The sequence below is a fragment of the Phaethon aethereus genome (assembly GCF_964289735.1).
Source record: "Phaethon aethereus genome assembly, chromosome: 1".
Lineage (NCBI taxonomy): Eukaryota > Metazoa > Chordata > Aves > Phaethontiformes > Phaethontidae > Phaethon > Phaethon aethereus.
The window spans coordinates 92619032-92638021 of NC_138575.1; the positions used below are offsets into that span (position 1 = coordinate 92619032).

Here is an 18990-nt window from a genome sequence, read left to right on the forward strand (position 1 = left end):
CTTGAACCTGATCTTCTCCTTCAGTGGGCAGTTCTTCATTCTCCCAGTCCCTGTCTTTGTCTTCTGCAACTCAGGTGGTGTGGCTTGAGCGCTTGCCGGTGAAGATCGAGGCAAAAAAGTCGTTGAGTATCTCAGCCTTCTCTGTATCCCATGTAACCAGGTCTCCCCTTTCCTTCTGGAGAAGGCCCACATTTTCCCTAGTCTTCCTTTTATCACCAATGTACCTATAGAAGCTTTTCTTGGTGCCCTTGAGGTCCCTAGCCAGATTTAATTCTATCAGGTCTTTAGCTTTCCTAACCTGATTCCTGGTTCTCAGACAGTCTCTCTCTGTTCCTCCAAGGCTACCTGTCTTTGCTTCCACCCTTTTGTAGGCTTCCTTTTTTTGTTTGAGTTTGTCCAGGAGCTCCTTGTTCATCCATGCATTTTTGCATCCAAGGTCCCTTGTTCATTCCTAGCATTTTTGCCTGACTTCCTCTTCATTGGGATGCATCCCTCCTGAGCCTGGAGGAGGTGATTCCCTGAATATTAACCAGCTTTCTTGGGCCCCTCTTCCCTCCAGGCCTTTATCCCATGGTACATGGTACTCTACCAAGCAGATCCCCAAAGAGGCCAAAGTCTGCTCTCCTGAAGTCCAGGGTAGTGAGCTTGCCTGTAGCAGACCCCCACTATAATGTCGCCTGTCCCTGCCTTCCCTTTAATCCTGACCCATAAGCTCTTGGTCAGCTCCTCATCCATCCCCAGGCAGAGCTCCATGCACTGCAGCTGGTCATTGATATAGAAGGTGACACCCCCTCCTCATCTCCACTGCCTGTCATTCCTAAAAAGCCTGTATCCTTCCATTCCAACACTCCAGTCATAGGAGCCATCCCACCATGTCTCTGTGATGCCAGTAAGATCATAGCCCTGCAGGCGTGCACATGTCTCTTAACTCTTCTTGTTTATTCCCTGTGCTATGTGTGTTTGCACAGAGGCATTTCAGTTGGGCCCCCAACCTGGCTTACTGGCTGGAGTGGCTGGAATTCCTTTGTGCTGCTCTTCAGGTGCTCTCCTGCTGACCTGTGATCCTCCTCCAGGCTCTGGGAGTCTATTGCTGGCATGGGTATCAAACTTGTAGGAGTGGGATGGATTGAGGTTCCCCCCCCGGCAACTTTAGTTTAAAGGCCTCTTCACCAGCGTGGCAGGCCTGTGACCGAAGATGCTCTTTGCTTTCACTGATAGATGGACCCTATGAGCCCCCAGTAGACCACGTTTCTTAAAGTGAGTCCCATCATCTAAGTAGCCTACCAAATGCTTTCATTTAGGAAAGAAAAATCAGGCTGGATTTACAAAGGTTCTAGGACAGATAGTGTTTTCTTTCCTACCATATGGTCAGAAGTCATGAACCAAAGCAAGACAATTTCAAGATGAGCCTTAGTTTGTCTGTATGAATTGACATGCAGCAATTTAAATTTTGTCAACCTGCCAGCAGGCCTCCACTTTCTTGTGTCCAGGATCAGACCCATGCTATAAACTTTTGTTACTCTAATCGCAGGCATGATGAAACGTGATGCTGAATGTGACACTACAAGAGCCAAAGTGCAGGTGCAGCTCTCTGGCCTTGTAATCTTTTTGCCAAGAATGTTTATTGGGTGAATGAAGAGATAGGAAGTACGTTACAGCCGCATCAGCAGTATGTCAACTTCAGATGGGTTTGCCAACATAGCTAAACCTTTAGGTCTTTCTCATGGGAGCTTTAAGGTGAAGCTCTCTTTGGGGGCATGTATTAACAGCCTAATGAAAACAAGGCAGTATGATTTTAACATATGTTAAGCATAATGGCAAGAAGTAGCCTAAGGTTTAACTGATTTTTAATACATCATGGAAGCATACTGCCTTATTTTTGCTAAGCTGTTAATACACATTAGCTAGTTAAATACGCGTTCTTTGCACTTCCTAAGTCCCACTATGGACAGGGCAAGTAAGAGTAATTTTCTTAAAAGAACATCTATGCCATGTTAAAATCCTAAATGCAGTCCCTAATTGGAGTTTGCCTTTATTTTGATGAATATAAATCTTACTGTGGGCTTCCTCTATTTCCTTTTGAGGAGGTCTGATGAGGAAATAATAAGAATTTTTTTTACATTATTTTTTCTTCTTTATTTCTCATTGCTTATATTCCAAGTGTTCTTAAGAATTAATCAGAAAGCATTACTCATTTATCTGGCTGGTCTAAGACAAAGGGAGAGAATCTACAAATAGTACGGAATGCTTTGTTGTTTTTTTTTTTTTTCTGAAATGCTTCCTAGCCTTAAACTTTATTTCCCTTTACCTTAATTTTCCAAAGTTTTGTATTCTGACTTAGTATTAATGTGACTTAGTTGCTGTGGTTGCCAGATGAGTCATTAAAACAGCTTTGCATGTTTCAGGGGGATGCTAGAATTTGGCAGTCTCTTTCACACTGGCAAAATAGTTGAGGAAGATGAGAGCTAGAACCTGCTGGGGAAAGTTGTCTTGAACTGCTGGATTCAGGGAATCAGACAAAGTTGAGCAGCTTGTGCATCCTTTTTGGATTTGCCATTAGAGATTCATTAGTTCAATAATCATATTCCAATCACAAAATACTTCTCTCTGTATAGTCAACCCCGTCCATCCCCATACAGCTAATCCAAACACTTGACAGCTTTGTGGAAAGATATTACAGGAACTAGAAACAATGGACCCCAAATTCACGTTGTAAAAGCTCTTGAGTGCGGAGCTAAGGGTCATCTGTCCAATACTGTCATCAAAACATTGACTCTATCTTGGCCAAGGAGCTCGAACAGTGTGTTTTAAGATTGGTTCTGCGAGGGAGGAGATCTTTCTCTAAAGTTTGAGAATCATACTGGAAGTTATAAAGAAGACTTGGTCTCCAGATGAAACAGGGGTTTTCTGCCCTTTCTGTCTGGGCTGATTTGTTTTGCTATCTTGGTGTAAGCGTCATTCCCTGACAAAAAGACCATGGAGCTTAAAACTTTTATCTTTTTCCTATTCAGCCATCCCAGTAGGTTGGCATATCACATATGCCAGTGTCACCTCGCTCATTCACACACGCGCACGCACACACAGAGCACAGTGGTGTCATATGCCCCTTTCCACAAAGGACTGTACCCTGCCTCTCCTTCACCAGAGTTTCTTTCCTTATGGACTTGCAGTGCCTGGTACATCACCCGCAGCTCTGTTGTGCTGTGTAACTGGAGTGAGGAGAGTTCACCCTCTGTGAAACCTAAATCCTTTGTGCAATTCTCTGTGCCAGCAAGAGCAAATCACCTTTTCAGTCCAAAGATTTAAGCCATAACACATTCCCACTTTCCTGTATATGAACAGAACTTCTGCTTCATGGAGCTTTCTCATTGCAAAGCTTTGAGGGACTGCAACCACATTATATATTGTTGATTTCTAGCAGTTTCCTTTGGACATTTTTGAATGGTTTTTCATGGTCTTTCTCAGCTTCAATCAACAGTGCTTCATTTGCACAGTGGCATAGATAGAGCTGTCCAGTACAGAGCCCTCATCAGAATCTAGCTCTGAAGAACATAAAAGCAGCAGTGGCCATTCAGAGGCTTTCTGTTACCTCTGTAAACATCTGCGTGATGGCTGTCAGCATTCATTTACAGACATTATGTTTACCAAAATGCTTAAATTTCACTTCAACTTCAGTTGCGGTTCCCTTGACTTTGCTTTTGTGATATTAGTGCAAATGTGTTGGCATTGATGGTTTACAGCGAGCAGTCAAGAGTCTTGTATCAGCAGTGTGACTCAATGGGCAAATATTTTTGCACAGGTATCCCTACTACTTGTTGAACCTTGACCCTTGCTTACAGATATATCAGTCTTTCAGCCATGAACTGAAAATTTCAGTTGGTATCAGCGATGCATCCTCAGCACCATCAGAGGTATAATGTGAACGAGGCATCAGCTTCTCATGAAGCACTCATCAAACACCAACAGTGGACAGATTTGTTTCAGAAGGTCTCGAACAACAGTGGGGGTGATCTGTACAGGATATGTTGCTTGTGGCTAGGAGGTTGATTAGTTTGGCCTCTTGGTGTCTGAGTTTTATTGTTGATTGAATGATGGTGATAAGACAGGGCAATTTCTAATTACAACATATTTAGCTAGTGCAGGTATTTCCCAGGGAAATATTCCTGTGTGTCCATGTTTGTCAGGGATATGCAGAGAGTTTGTCTGAAGTCAGAGGAAGAAACAGTTCAAAAACTTACATTAGTGTATATATTCCATTGTGTCCTTTAGTAGACGGGAGGAAAGGAAAGGTCTGGAATTAATCCAGGCTTCCAGAGAGCCAAATCTGTTTGAACGCCAGTATCCTCTTTCCTGCTAGCTAAAAATTCCCTTTCTCCTTGCTGGGTCCTTAACAGATGTTCCTGTACAGTCTTCATCTGCCTGTTGGCACTGGAGGATTTGCCCAACTAGAACAGCAAACAGGGCATGTCATCTCTCTCGCTGGCATTATGTCCTCTCAGGTGGTTGCCTGGTACGTCCCAAGCACGCAGTCAGTACAGAAGTAATTGCTGGGTTTGGGAACATGAGAACCTAGACCTAGCTGCACCCTACTCTTGTGAGCAGCTGACTTTTGCTTTTGGTACATAGTCTTTTTCCTGTTATCCCTTGGGAGTTTTATTTAACAAATACCAGTGACAACAGAGACCTAAAATACAGCTCTTTCTGTGGCATGTTATCTCTTTAGACTTGGGTCTCTTACTGCTGGCCGTACCAGTGGTTTTGGGTGTTGGGAAGCATTCAGAGGTGAGTGGAGATGTCCCATTGAACATTGTGCTTGTGCTAAAAGGGGACTGGACTTAAGGTACCTCCTTGGCTCTTTCTGTCATGTAATTCCCTGCAGATACACATGAGCAGAGAGATGCTGTAAGAATATGGGCTTTCTGCTGGCATTGGTTCTTGCATTCTCCTTTGCAGAAAGCGTTTCCTGAATAGGGACCTTAGCCTGAACATTGCTTTCAGTTCATATTTTGTTCTAATAATATCACAGAAGAAATATGAAATGGCTTTGATCATAGGGAGTAAATGCCACCAAATATTCTTCTTCCTGCAGCCTTTTCCTTGCTACATTAAAAATTCATGGGCAGCTTCTTCTTTTCAGGACTTAGTTACATCAGCAGATGGGAAGAGTGGGCAGGAGTGCCAGGGCATGTTGATGGACAGAACAAGGGGTGTCCTGACAGAGCTGGGAGCAGGAGAAATTTGCACTTAATTCACTTATGCTGAGTCTGTCTGAGGGCAGTCAGATTCACTCACAGTTCCTCACTGTGAGCAATGAGCTTACTGGAAAACTGTTGTAATTCAGTTAAATGGATGTGAATGTAAAGGTATGCTTTAATTTCCATGTTTGTGTTGTTCTTTGTGTTGTGCTCATTCTCCAGCCAAGAGGAATTTACAGGGAATGAGGGCGAGGGGCAGACTTCAGAGGTAAAATCATAATGGTGGCAAAGCTCTACTTGATTATATCAGGGCCAGGATTCATCCAAGGGACCTGTGCCTCTCAAGATTGCCTTTGACATCTCAGGCAACAACAGATGAATTGAATGGGAAAATTCTTTGACCTTTAGGCTCCTTTTCTCTCAGACCCTTGTCAGATCAGTAGGTTGCAAGGGCTTACTTGGGCAGGTAACTCTCTGCGTTTGGCAGCAGTGTTTTATCATCCCAAGCCTGTGAAAAGCTTTCCTGCCAGCTCCTTTGTGCTATACACTCACCAGCTCAAAAGTGGCTCTGGTAAACCATTTTTACCATTCTTTCTTGTTACTGTATGTGAAAGTGGTTGTCCTACCAAAAGCTCATCTACCAAAGCAGATGCCTGAGTGACTCAGAGCCCTCCATTTCACAGATTCAGCCCCACCCTGGATTCCCACTTGTGTCTGGAAAACGTGGGATGATTCCTTGCAGACAGAAAGAATAGGGTGAAAAGGTCTTACGGACCATGGCTTTGACTAAAAAGTAATCAGTGATAGCTATTCCCTGAGGACACCTGAGGTAGCCTCACCCACAAGTGCTATAGGTTTGGTATCTGGCGTTCATCTTCCAGTCCATTCCTATATCAGAAGGCAAGTAATGAAGTGTGGAAGTGCCCTCCTCAGAGCTCCATCTCATCACTGAAGGTTTTCTTTGGGCTTTTTTTTTTTTTGTTGCCCTGCTCCAGTCTGATTCAACTGTTGTGAATTTTTCACATCCCCTGCCTTTGTTCAGCCAGCTGCTAGGGTGCTCTGACCAACCTGCTCTTTGTCCTTTCCTGATCTCTGCCTGCTGGAAGAAACTAGCAGGCTCATTACATTTGTCAAAAAATACTGGCGTGTTGTATAAATTAGGAAGGTAATGAAGTGTCGTTGAAGACCAGGACTATGCACAAATCCTCACGGGTTTCACAGGAAGCAATGCTTCCGTTCCTGCTTGGGTTGTTGGCTCTTTGTTTCATAAAACACCACAAGCTGCTGGATCTAACAGGTTTCTAGAGCTGAGTAAATTGTCAGTAGAGAGGGTGCATTTGCTGGCACTTCAGGGCCTGAGCCTGGCTCTGACAGGTCAAGTTCCCCACAGAGATTTTACACCCCTCCAGGAGAACACCTGCCTATTCTCTCTCTTGACTGGAAGCTTCTGTAAATGCCCCCAGACCTCTGCTTTAGGGAGCTCTTTCGGGATGTGTGCACCTCTCACCCAGCCCAGCCTTAGCAGTGTTGTAAGCAGCGGTTCAGAGAAGAATTTCTGTCCCTTGAGAGGTATTGCTTTTTCTGGTAGGCATTGCTTCCTCTCAGCAGTTTGCAAGTATGTCCACGCTCAGGTTTGTTTCACCTTATCCAAGCTGATTTAAACATGAGTTGGGATGAGACTGAATCAGGGTGGTTCCGAGACAGGGCTCTGCTGCTGCTGCAAGTAGTGAAGACCACGGGCCATACAGCTGCACTGCCACTGCATCCCAGCATGGGAGTGTGCTGGAGGCTCCTTGGTCCTGTCTGACAGAACCAGCTGCTGGGATCACCTCCAGAAAAATGCCTCCTCTCCCTGAGAAGCCACCTTCTTCCTGCACCTCTTGGTGGGCAGGTCCTCCATTGTTCTCTCCCAGCTCCTGCTTCCCCATTTTCCATGCTTAGACTTGGAGCTAAAATTCCCACTCCTGGCCCTACCTCTGTGCTATCTGGCCTCATCCCCAGGACAGGGCTATTAATCTGACACCTGCCAGCTTTCTTCAAAGCTGCTGAAAACACTCGGTTTCCCTCTCTGGCATCAGGTGTTGGGCATTTGTGGCAAAGTATTGGACTGGGAACAAAAGTCGTACAAAGTGAGGCTCAAACAAGTACAACATAATTTTTCAAGGAGATGATATTAACAACAGATGACCATTTAATCTAAGCAGACAAAAGCATGGTTTCGTTCACTGGCTGGATGATAAAGGAAATAATGTTTGTGCTGAAAGCAACATGAAAAATTCCTACCCTGGAGTGGTAATTAATCATTAAACCCACTGATGTAGGGTAGATCTCTGCAGTTGGGGCTGCTTAAACCAAAGCCGAGAGCCTTTCTTTAACAAGTTGTTCTGGTTGAGCCACTGGTTGTGGCTTCTTGCCAGAAAAAGTGGGTGAGTTTCTGTAGCTTGGGGCAAGCAGCTGGACAGGATGATCTGAGAAGTCCCTCCTAGCTTTAAAATGTATAAATATGACTGGGCGTGACAGAAATTGGGCATGGGAGCAGCGTAGGAAAGGGAGAGAAACTTGAAAATACCAGGATGAGGAGTTTGGAGGGAGGAATAAAGATGTAGTGTGGGAAAGGGGAGAAGAAAAGCTGAAACACTAGGAAGTATATGTTGAAAGAGTAGGCAGGCACTAACTCCAAAAGCTGATGCAGAGATGCCCCTGTGTAGCCTGCAAGAAGTGGTATCAACTGAGCCTGTGTCTGTGGGACAGTTCTCCTGGCTTGTCATCTTGAAAATCTGGACATGTTAAAAATGTCTTTTCCTCATTTTCAGACCTGAACACAGCAAAATGATTGGAAGTGTTTTCAGAAGCTTTAATTCAGGCAGGTCATAGTTTCAAAGGGACCCTTCTCCAAATTTCTGCATACAGATTTCTCTCTCAGCTTGTTGTGTGTGAGGCTTTCTGTGAGTGCCTGGTCTCCTGATAGCATCACAAATCTTGAGAGTCTCTCTTGTCTCACTGAAGGCCTCAGTTTAAGTTTCATAAAAGCTGTGTTGGAGCTTCTTTAAGAGACAAGCAAATGCGCAGCACAACAGCCTGCCACACTCTATTCTTCACAATAAAATTAATTCTCTGGTGATGATGAATGAGTAGCATGTATCATTTCAGCAAGACTTTGGAGCTCTCTTCTGAATCATCACTGTCAGAATGATTATTTTCATCCATTAGCATTGTTGAGAACTCCATGCCAGAGCAGGTCATCGAATAAGCAGCAAAGCTCAGCAGGACGGGTGTGACCACCTCTTTGTTGTATAGCCTTCCTGTTTGCAGCAATCCTAACATCCCTTGCAACTGCCAGGCAGTTGTTTCGGAGCCTGTTAACGTATATGTTACAAACAGATCACGCCTGGCATGTTCTGTAGATTGCGACTTGCAGGGTTTTTTTATACTGTAGCATCAGATCACCCTGCAGTCTTCCGTGCTTCATCCTTTTGAATATTATTGGAAGTTAAGGGTATGTTAGGATCTCTGCTATGTAGCTGGAAACTTTGACATGCCCTGAGAGACAGGACGATTTTAAATGGTTAAATTAGGCATCTGCTCTGAAGTGCCCTCAAGAGAAGATTATCTCTCTGAGGGCAGAGGGAGCCTAGGGAGATTAGCCTTTTACGACTTTGTGAATGCCTCATTAAGTGATTTACCCAAATTCACTGAGGAAATTGGGGCTGGATATTCTCCCAAGTCCTCCTAGAACATCCCTACCTCTGGGTCATCTCTCTCTTGTGAGTTGGGAGGGAATGTTAACTATTCTAGCCTCCTTCTGTGAAGTCAATCCTAATTACTTGTGCTGAGGGCTGTAAATATTCACCAGCATTGGGAGGAGAGTTTTTGGGGGACAGTAGGTCTAAGCAGATAGAGCTATCGCCTTCCTAAGGGAAGTGAATTACTTAAAGACCTGTAGAGTTGAACCCTGGCTCCGCCTGACTCATCAAGTGTTACTTGACACTGGTAAAGCAATAATTTCACTCCCAAATATAAAAATAAGAGAGATTTTGAAGCTGTTCTCAGTGGGAGGTACAGACTGCTTGTCTAGATTTGCATGCCTAACTCCTATAACCACGTTTGAAAATACAGGTCAACATAATACCTTGTCCCCATGAGAAATGTCAGAACTGGGATTAGGTCTTTCCCTGCTTCCGATGCATGAGCCAGCCTTCCTTGGGAGAACGGGTCACACAGGTTCCCACCGGGACTGCTGACTCAGCGGGGAGGTGGCAGGGAGCCGCAGTCGCTGAGCAGCGTGGCCTCCCGGGGTTTCGCAGTGATTTGACACCCTCTGATAAACAGCTGCTGCAGAGCCCAGTTCTGAGGTGTCGGTAAAGGAAGTCGCTAATGATATGTGATCTTTCAGGGAAAAGGCAGCGCCACGCTCTCGATACTACCGATTGCCTTTATGCTTGCTGCATTTGTAAGGCTGTAAGGGCAACCTTTGTTTTAACTAAAAGGGAAGCGTGCTCTGTTTCTCGTTCCTCTCAAGTAGGGAGGACCTGTTGCCGATGACTTTGTAGTTCTACAAGCACTTGCTGTGGTAGCAACCAGTAACTAAGTAACAAACCAATTGCAGTCCTAATTCTTTAATCCCACTTGGTCATATTCTGCTGAAAAAAAGGCATCTTCAGGCTGGTATTTTCTCCTGCCCAAGCTTCAGATTTGGTCTTTAACTAAAGGTGAAACTTGCTGAAAAGTCTGAGCACAAAATCTCTTTATCCAGTCGAACAAGGTTTTCTCTTTCAAAGGTGATAATGCAGTTTTTTACCCATGCAGCACAGAAGTACATGAACTTCAAAACTCAAGGCCTTATGTTTAGCTGGTGGAAATCACCATAGCTCTTTTGACAATGTTGGTCAGCTTACAGCAATTGAGAACCTGGTCCTTGGCCTCTAAGTTGTCTACAACAAGGTGATAAAGTGTGAAACTAGACTGATTGCATGGTAACAAGGTGACAAATTGGTGAAAATCAGCTATTGTTCTTGTACAAAAGGAAGTTCTGTTACAGCTCAGTGACCTCACTTAGAAAGAGTTGTTGTGCATGCATGTTATCACCCACAGCTATGACCTATCTGAGTGCTCTCAGCGCAGTAAATCCTTCTACCTAATGAGGTCCTTAATTCAGAGGAAGCTTGGCCTTGTTGCATTACATGTCTGGATGTGAGTCTTGGGCCTAAGCTGGCTCTGATTTTCAGCATCAAAAGCTAGTTCAATTTATAGACTTGCAAAATATTCATAAAAAACCTGTCTTTCTTAAAACAAAGCACATGCTGGAACAGTTACTTCTAATATTAGAGCCATCATACACATATATTTTTCTCAAACTGCAGAATTTTTCCCTATGACATGTCCTCTGTAAGTGCCTTGGGGATATGAGTAAGTGGCATTGATGAACTTCATAGTTCATTCATGAACTTCCAGTCGGCAGAGAATCAAGTTTGGTAGACAGCATCCTGTCCTTAGCAGACTTTCTTCTTTTCAGTTGTCTCATGGAAATTATTTCTCTGCTCTTTCCAGCAGACTCTGGCCTAGTATAGATGGAGGCCACTTTATCAGGCAGATGTAGCTGAAGAAATGGACAGAGTATGGCCTATGGGAACTCTTTCTTGGAGTCTGAGAATGGCATTTACCATTGAAAGCCCACCTCCTCCTTGATTTGCCTCTAGAGGCACCTGCTGCATTCAAGAGGATTTTCTGTCTCTCTCCTAGCCCTGCCTTTCCTCCTTCTCTTCTAATCCTGTGGCTCTCTGTATCCCAGGAACCAAAGGAGAGTGAAGCATAGCTGCTTAATAAACTGGAGTGGGGTGCTGCCCTTATAAAGCAGGGTAGAAATGTGTGCATGTAGGAGCTGCAGGTACAGGCAGCAAGAGAGGAGGGAGAGGTCACCACTCACCTGCCATGGTCCCTTAATCTTCCTCCCCATGTGCTGAAACCCCTTTGGCTCTTCACTGTTCCTGTCCATAACTCCTCTGCCAATGTGACGAAATTGCATTTTCTCTGCATGGTTGAGAAGCTTTGAGCAGGCTCTGCCACTGAGTGCAGCAGTGTATCTTGACTGAACACATTATAGCTCACAAAACATCATACGTTTTCACTCATCATTGCAGATATCCTGAATAAAGTCCCTAGATGCTTGGACTCTGTTGGCAGAGCAGTTATGCAGTCCCCTTAGAACAACCATGTTGGTCATGATAGGGTCTGGAGACTTGTGTGAGCAGTTCTCTTTTTGTATGTTTCAGAAATGTCTTTTCCCCAATTCCAGCGATGTTTGGGAACAGGTCACCAGTTTTGGTGTGGTTGGTAGTGAATGAAAGTCAAGTGACAACAGTTGCCATTTTGTGGCCGTTTGTGGTGTGAGCTTGATGAGCCTCACTTCAGCTCCCAGAGGGCAGCCATCCACATCATACAGATGGCTGTTGCTGTTGGCATTGCATGAAGTTTCCATGGACTGCTCTTTGCTTTTAGCCACCTCAAATGCAAAAAAACCCCATCCTTATTTGTGGCCAGAGTCCATACTTTCCGTGTCTGTATGGAAAAGCAGATGGCACTTCAGGCTTTCACAGTGTCAGTCCCTGAATATCTGTAAAACTGAGCTGCCACACAGGTAGGCAGAGGTGACTTGAGTACCAGTCCCAGAGCGTTTCAGCACTGCATATCTCAGCAGAGGCTGCCTGTCCAGGGCCAGCATGGAGGGTCTCTCCTTTGGCCAGCTTAGAAGCCCAGCCTGTGATGTCTTCAGCACATTTCCCTCAAAGCCAGGGAGAGTAAGACTAGCCAGGCTGCGTCTGCTCATGTTGCTGTTTTGCTGGCAGCTTGCATGCAGATCCATCCTGCACCCATAGCGTGGAAACACAGACACCTTCCTAAACATGTCATCCAAGCGTTTCTGTCATGCCTTTGGTGGTGCTGTACAGTCTGCGCTCATCGAAGGGTGTTCCTCTAGGCCATGTTCCCTTTGAGCAGGGCGTAAGTGTCTTGTGTTGGAGGAGGGTGATGTGGTACCTCTAGGGCTGGCCTCATGCTGCCCCATGCGTTCCTGAACTGCATAGTGACAAAATTTGGTCAGTCAGGCTGGCCCTGCCATTCCTGCACCTACCAGGAGTACTAGTAAACAGCATGAAAAGATGGCAGTATGGATTTGTGGTGTCCTTGCTCTGGTTGTTTACCTGAATTTTTCAGGTAAATAAATACCTCGAGTTTTCAGATGGTAGGAAAGTTAGAAGGCAGACCTGCTGTTTTGTTATCTGTTTCCAGCAGGGGGAGATGGGTTCAGAGAGTTATTTCTTCTGGGAACATGTACAAAAATAACATTATTTATTTTACTCAAGAGACTCTCTCCTAGGATTTGTGTGATTCCAGCTTGTTTGGCCTTTCTTACCCAGGCAACCCCTTCCTCTTCTTCTGTACGCTTCTAAAAGCAAATAAGACCTATCAGCTTTAGGTTTTTTTCCTGTTTTATTTTTCCCAAGGTTTACGAGACCCTCAAGGGAATTTCTTCCTTGTCTCTCTGTTTATTATGATTATTATTATGAAATAGTTATGCTACGGTGGTTCTAATGAGGATTGTATAAATGCGTAAAAAGATGAAGACTTCCCCTCAGCGGAGAGGGGCCTCGGAGTCCACTGTGATGCGCCCTGCTTTTTAGGGAGGCATGGCTGCGTGCAGTCCCACCTCAAGTCAGGATGGTATCAGACTCTGAGGACAGGATTCCTTCCTTCTCTCTCCCTGAAACCCCCTCTGTCGTTCTTGGTGTAAAACATATTGGTGCCACTTTCCATGAACTATATTTAACTAAGCATTAAATTTAGATTTAACTGGATAGTTATTGCCTCCTAAGTAAATACTCTGAGATAAGGAAATATTTAGTGAGCTCTAGCAGTTGGGTGGCAGATGCTCCTTGCATTGCATAATAGTTAATCTTTGACAGATATGTTTTCCTTACTCCACTGGCATTTAATTAACATACAATAGCTCTTATTAAAGGTAGATGAAACATAGGTGGGAGACCCTTGTAAAAAGGTTCCATGCAACGCTCTGGCTTGCAAGAGAGATGTGTTTCTGTCACAGGTAACTTCATACGGGACTGGGTCTTTTAGCTGAGCTTGAACTCTGTCACAAGAGTGCAGAGGTTTCCTCTTGGTGCTGCCCATCCTCTGGGATGCCAGCAGCCTGATGGCATCTCTCCGTCCCATGTGCTGTCCATCACCCTAGAGCGGTGGCTACTAGTCTTATCAGCAATATGGTCTTCTTCAGAGCAATACCCTTGTCAGGTGAAATCTCGCTCTGCAGTAGCTTGGCAACATCCAGAGTGTAGATTAACTAACCCCTTAGCTCTACCTTCTCTCTGCTCCCCCTCTCTGGTGCCATCCGCTCCAAGTCTCCTGTAGGGGAAATGTCTGAATTGGCTCGCTCCTTGGCTTGAATACAAAGCAGTCATCTCTTTTGCCACCGCATTCGTGGCACTGGAGCAGTGGTGTCATGACCTTAGCCCTTAATTTGTGGGCCTTTAACACATGCAGGGATTGTTCAAGTACTTACGGACAGCACGGTCTTTCCATACCAAGGCTGCAGGGGCCGGTTTCTAGGGGTTCAGAAAACAACTGGATGCATTCCTGGAAGAAAATCAGTCGAGGGCCATGAACTACAAAGAGGATGCCCCTGGCTGGGGACATGCCTTCGCCACAAACGGCTGGAGATGAAAGAAGGGCCCCGGGGCAGCACCGCTGCACGCTTGCCTAGTGCTTGCGCTCTTTCCTAGGGATTGGCTTTAGGCTGTGCTCAGAGGCAGGACACAGGGTTAGGAGGACCTCTGATCCGATCCCCTGTGGCCATTTGTATGACACAGAGCCACTCCTTAACGTCTCTCCACTTTGGGTCCTGAGCCCCACAGGGCTCCAGGAGCAGAGGTGAAGCAGGCAGTGTACGAGACCTGCTTTTCCCCTTCCTCGCACACACATGCAGCAGCGCTCTGCCCAGGCAGGACAGCAACTCCCAAGCAGAGCTCCCCTCGGCTTTTGTCGCAGCCGCTTCTCTGGACCCCCCTCAAACCACCCCTCCCCTCTCTGCTTCCCGCTCCCAGCCCCGCCGTGCTTTGGCCACCGCAGGGTTACGCTCCGCGAAACATCCCTGGGAGCAGCTCTGCTCATCCCTCCGGCAGGGCAGGGGAGAGCGGGCAGGCAGCCGCCGTTAAAACACGCGGCTTTATTCCTCTCCGTTAGTTTCAGCTCCCTTCTCTTGCGACGGCGACGGTACGTGAGCGGCGGGCGCGCTGCCGGGCCGGCGCGCTGCCGGGCGGGCGCGCTCCCGCCGCCGGGCGCGGGGCTCGGCCGAGGAGGACAGGCCGCCCATTCAGGCTGCGGGCGGCTCAATGCCGGCATTGTCCGGGGCGGGGGGCGGGAGGGAGAGGGGCGGCGGGGAGGCGGAGGGAGGGATGTGCGGCTGTGTATCTGGGATGGCGGGGGGGAGCAAGGTTTGAGGCTCCGCAGGCAGTTGCCAAGAACGCTGCTGTGTCAATCGGCTAGCTTGCGGCTGCAGGCTGCGGAAGCCAAGTAGTTTGCACTTTTGGCCACTGCTTCTTTTCCCCCTGCCCCTCCCTCAGTATTTTCTCTTGTGAATGTTGGCTGTACCTTCCTCCATCCTCTCTGCCCCGCTCCTTCTGCCTCCCTCCCGCCCAGCCGCTCCCGTCGGCTCCTGCCTTCTCCCCTCTGCTTCCCCGCTCGCACTCCCCTTCTCCCCCTTTCCCCCCATCCCTCTTTCTCCAGCCCCCTCTGCCTTCCCTTCTTCTCCTTTCCAGCCCCCTTCCTCGGGGCTTCCCCCCTCTGCCCTCTGGCTCTCTTCCCTTCCCATGCCCCATATCCCTGCTGCAGTACTGCCTCCTCCCTCCCTCCCCTTCCCGGAGCCGGCTCCCCGCCCGGGGCAGCCCCGCTCCCCCCGCTCGGGGCGGGCTGCGCCCCCGGGAGGGGGACGGGAGGCGCCGCCGCGGTGCTGAGCGCCGTCTCACGAGTGAGGCTCGCTCCCTCCCTCGCTCCCTCCCTCCCTGCTTCCCTCCCTCGCTCCCTCCCTCGCTCCGCCTGGGAAAGTGGGTTAGGAAGGGAGCTCGGGGCTGGGAGGCTGCACAGCCGCGCACTGGGGCAGGACCATCCCCTCGCCCAGCCCGGCGGATCAGGACTCGTGTTGTTCCTTTTCCTTTTTCTTTCCACCTCTCTCCATCACTCCAAACGGGTCGATTTAACTGTTATTATTTTTTAATTATTTTGCTACCTGACTTTTTCCTCTTGCCTTTTTTTTTTCCCTTTTTTTAATTGAAGGTTGTGCTAAGACTTTTTTGGAAAGCCTAAAAAAAAAAAAAAAAAGACGGGGGGCAAGAAGCCGTCAGGAGACTGAAACGAACAAGAAAAAGTGGCAGCTAAGAAGGACTGTGGAATCACCTCCCCTTTCTGGGGCTGTCCATCAGAGCAAGAGTTGCACGTTATTATTATTGTTTTTCTTTCGACACCCATCTATCCACATACACACGCAGAGAGAGGCACAAGTACAGACAGTGAAACTCGACGAGACCAGCCATGGTAGCAAGGGCTCAGCCTGATCGGAAACAATTACCGCTGGTCCTACTGAGATTGCTTTGCCTTCTCCCTACAGGGCTGCCAGTCCGCAGCGTGGATTTTACCCGAGGTACCGATAACATCACCGTGAGGCAGGGGGATACAGCCATCCTCAGGTAGGGCGTTTTGCCAACTTTTCCTTTTCTGTGTGTGCATCTATCTTTCTGTGTACGCAACATATACATGCGATGCAATGGAGATTTGTGTGTGCGTGTGTCTCTGCGAGGGCGCGTGTTATTTTACCTCTCGAACTGCAGCAGCAGCAGCTGCTACAAACAAGCTCTGCGTGTGCGTGTTTGTGCTTTAATGTAAAAAAATCGCAAAGCTTTTGAAAACCTCTTGTCACCACTCTCCTCTGCGTAGTGCTCTGGATCAAAAGAATTTCAGTGGGGAAAGATCTGTTTGTGTTAGCTAGCTCTCGTGAACATACATTTTCCACCAGCCCTGCAGTATTAATAGAGAAATCGAAAAGGGATCCAGCTGTGCTTGCCAGATGTTCCATTGATCTTCTCATACTTCTTTTTGTACCTATGCAAAAACTTTATCACTGGTGCTGCTAGAACTCTCAGGCAAGTTCTCCTGGGAAACTCTGGTTTTTAATTTTATTTATTTACTTTTCTGCTCCCTGAAGGGAGCGGAGACGGATACAGTAGTTGAAAAGGCTGGTGAAAAAATGGTGTAAGAGCTCCAACGTTTATGAAGCTTGGATCTTGTTCTCTGTGTTGGTTTCTTTGCAGGGCTAAGTAAATGGGTATATGCTGTGCCAGTGTCTCTGAGTGTTGTGATGAGGGTGTCTTTGCACATGAAGCCTTGTTCAGTGGCAGTACTGAGTATTATGTTTCTGTATTTCTCATGCAGGTTTCCCAGAGGTAGTTCTGAAGCTACTTGGGCTTTCAGTTAGGAGCGTCCCAAATAGCTGAAATGCAGTCATCTTTTTCCTGCGGGTTTCTTTTTCATATTCTGCCTTGCTCAACTTACCTGCAGTAACTTCCCTACTGGAGGAAAATTCTGTGCATGTGAGTGTGTGCACACACTGTCTATTATGGCCATAAAACTACTGGACATAATTTAAAATAAGACTGTAATCTGTATGAGGAGCTGATAGTGCACAAACCCTGAAGCATCAAGGGAGCAATTCCCTAGCAAAGCTAACAACAGCAGCAGCAAAGTTTTCTTCCTCTGAAATAAATCTGGCTAGATGTCACCAAGTGGTCTGCTACATGATCCCGTGTCCTGCATCCCTCCAATTTAGTATGTGAGCTAGCAAGATGGGATCAGGGAAGAAGGGTGCTAGAAGAGGGATGTGTGTGTAAGCGTGTTGCTTCTCTCAGCTCCCGTGTGCTGGGTTGTTTTGATCTGGAATATCCGTTCAGCAGCTTCCATTCCCCAGCTCTCCAGTCTTGTTAACTCCCATGTAAGATTTACCCACATGGAGTAATAGGATTTACAGAGTAATTTGTCTGCCTTGCAATATGTGATGGAAGGGGTTTCGATGCGACATGGTAAACACCTGTAACAAGGGGTGTTGCCTCTGCCTCCCAGCTCCTCTCTTCTCCCATCCACTCACTAGCAATTCATATATGCTGTTAACCCTTTTCTAGCGGGACTCCCAGCTGACTTATCCCATTTTTAAAGGCACATCACTTCCATCAATCATTTATTTTGGAGAGACTGTTCCGGCAGATGTTTGCCAGCATACGTTTGGTACATACAGCAACAGACAAGTCATTAACCTCGCTTGCCCAGCCAGGGGTCACTGGATTTCTATTTCCCACTTAACCTTGGAGCTTTTGAGTTTATCCAGACGCTGTGTGCTAAAGCTGCAGTTGCAGCAGAGAGGGTTTAGCGGATGGTGGAGATGGTGCCTGCATGTGCTGCGTGTGAAGCGTTTGTCAGCAAGCTCGATGGGGCTGCATGGGAGAGTGGTTTCGGTGATTGTGTGTGGCTTGCCAGTGGTATGTCAGGCACTAAAATAAAACACCTGAGTGAGGTGGTCCAGCTGTGTCAGCCAGATGTGTGCCAAGTGACACAGTTCGCAGGAGCAGCACACCACCCGGCCGTGTAACTGCTTGCCCTGAGCAATACGGTGTGCCTGACAGGCTGCCTTTCCATCAGAAGTGACTGTGGCCGGTGCACAGGCTTTCCCTCCCTCAGCTGCCTTCCGAAGCTCTTTAAGCAGATCTGGCCAGCTATATGCTTTTCATGCTTCCTAGGAAGGGCAGTTGTCTCCCCTCCCTCTCTCTGGGACCAGGTTTCTGGGGTGTTTTAGTCCCTCCTTCAGCGGAGAGGCAGAAGCCCGGCTGTGCTGGGAGACAGGGCTGCCACATGAGGCTGGAAGGGGTGAGATTTCTCTCTGTCCCGTACACTTTAGGTCCTGCAGGATGACATTTCATTCCCTCAGTTTTAAAGCAAGGGATGGTTTGCTAGCTCCCCCCTCGCTGTTTTCCCTGCCCTTCCAAAACATAACTCACTTTAAGACAGCCTTGTGTTTGAAAAACTCCCAGCATCTTGCTCTCCCTGCCTATAGATCCACTAGTGACAACGCAAGGGGAAGAGCTAGGTGGGGGAAAAATCAGTAGGTGATCTATACTAACCCTGCTCAGAGCAGATCTTTACCTCCACAGAGAGATAGGTAAGTGATTTCTGTACAGAGATCATATCACCTATCTTTGCTATGCATCTACTTCAGAGGGAAGAGGGAGCATGCAGCAGCAGTTTACCAGTGCCCAGTACCTCCATCCTGTAGCTTGAAGGGAAATGAAAATGTAGGAGGGAGAAAAAATGATACGCAGTTGGAGAGAACTAAAAGCGATGTACATAGTGATAATAACTGAAAACATGTTCACGTAAATTGTGGTGCAAATCATTCAGCAAAGCACTGAGGACAGGTTATTCTGAATGATTCTTCTCCTTTGGGGCCTTATGCATTTGTATATAGAGTTACACTTGTAGGTGGAAGAATGGGTGGGCGGACTGTTCTACGAAGTGGTGAAAAATAGTTTATTATAAGCCCTAATGTTCCCAAAGGAAGCAACTCCTCTGAAACTTCATCTACAGCTTGCTACTCAGAATAGAACTATTCTGGCAAGTTTGGATATGACTTTTTAAAGCTATGGCATTTAAAATATTCCCTTGTTATGGACTTTTAAAAAATGGTCCTAAC

The 18990-nt window shown here is 46.8% G+C and overlaps 1 protein-coding gene across 2 annotated transcripts in view; it reads left to right on the plus strand.

The window, feature by feature from the left end:
* Positions 1 to 14982: 14982 nt before the first annotated feature.
* Positions 14983 to 18990, plus strand: part of LSAMP (limbic system associated membrane protein) — a gene marked incomplete at its 3' end in the record, with an annotated part of 316434 nt that continues 312426 nt past the window's right edge. For both annotated transcript variants that reach the window (XM_082013989.1, XM_082013990.1), the window contains exon 1: positions 14983 to 15943. In XM_082013989.1, the coding sequence (XP_081870115.1) occupies positions 15789 to 15943 (155 nt within the window). In that variant the 5' untranslated portion in view covers positions 14983 to 15788. The remainder of the gene's footprint in view (positions 15944 to 18990) is intronic.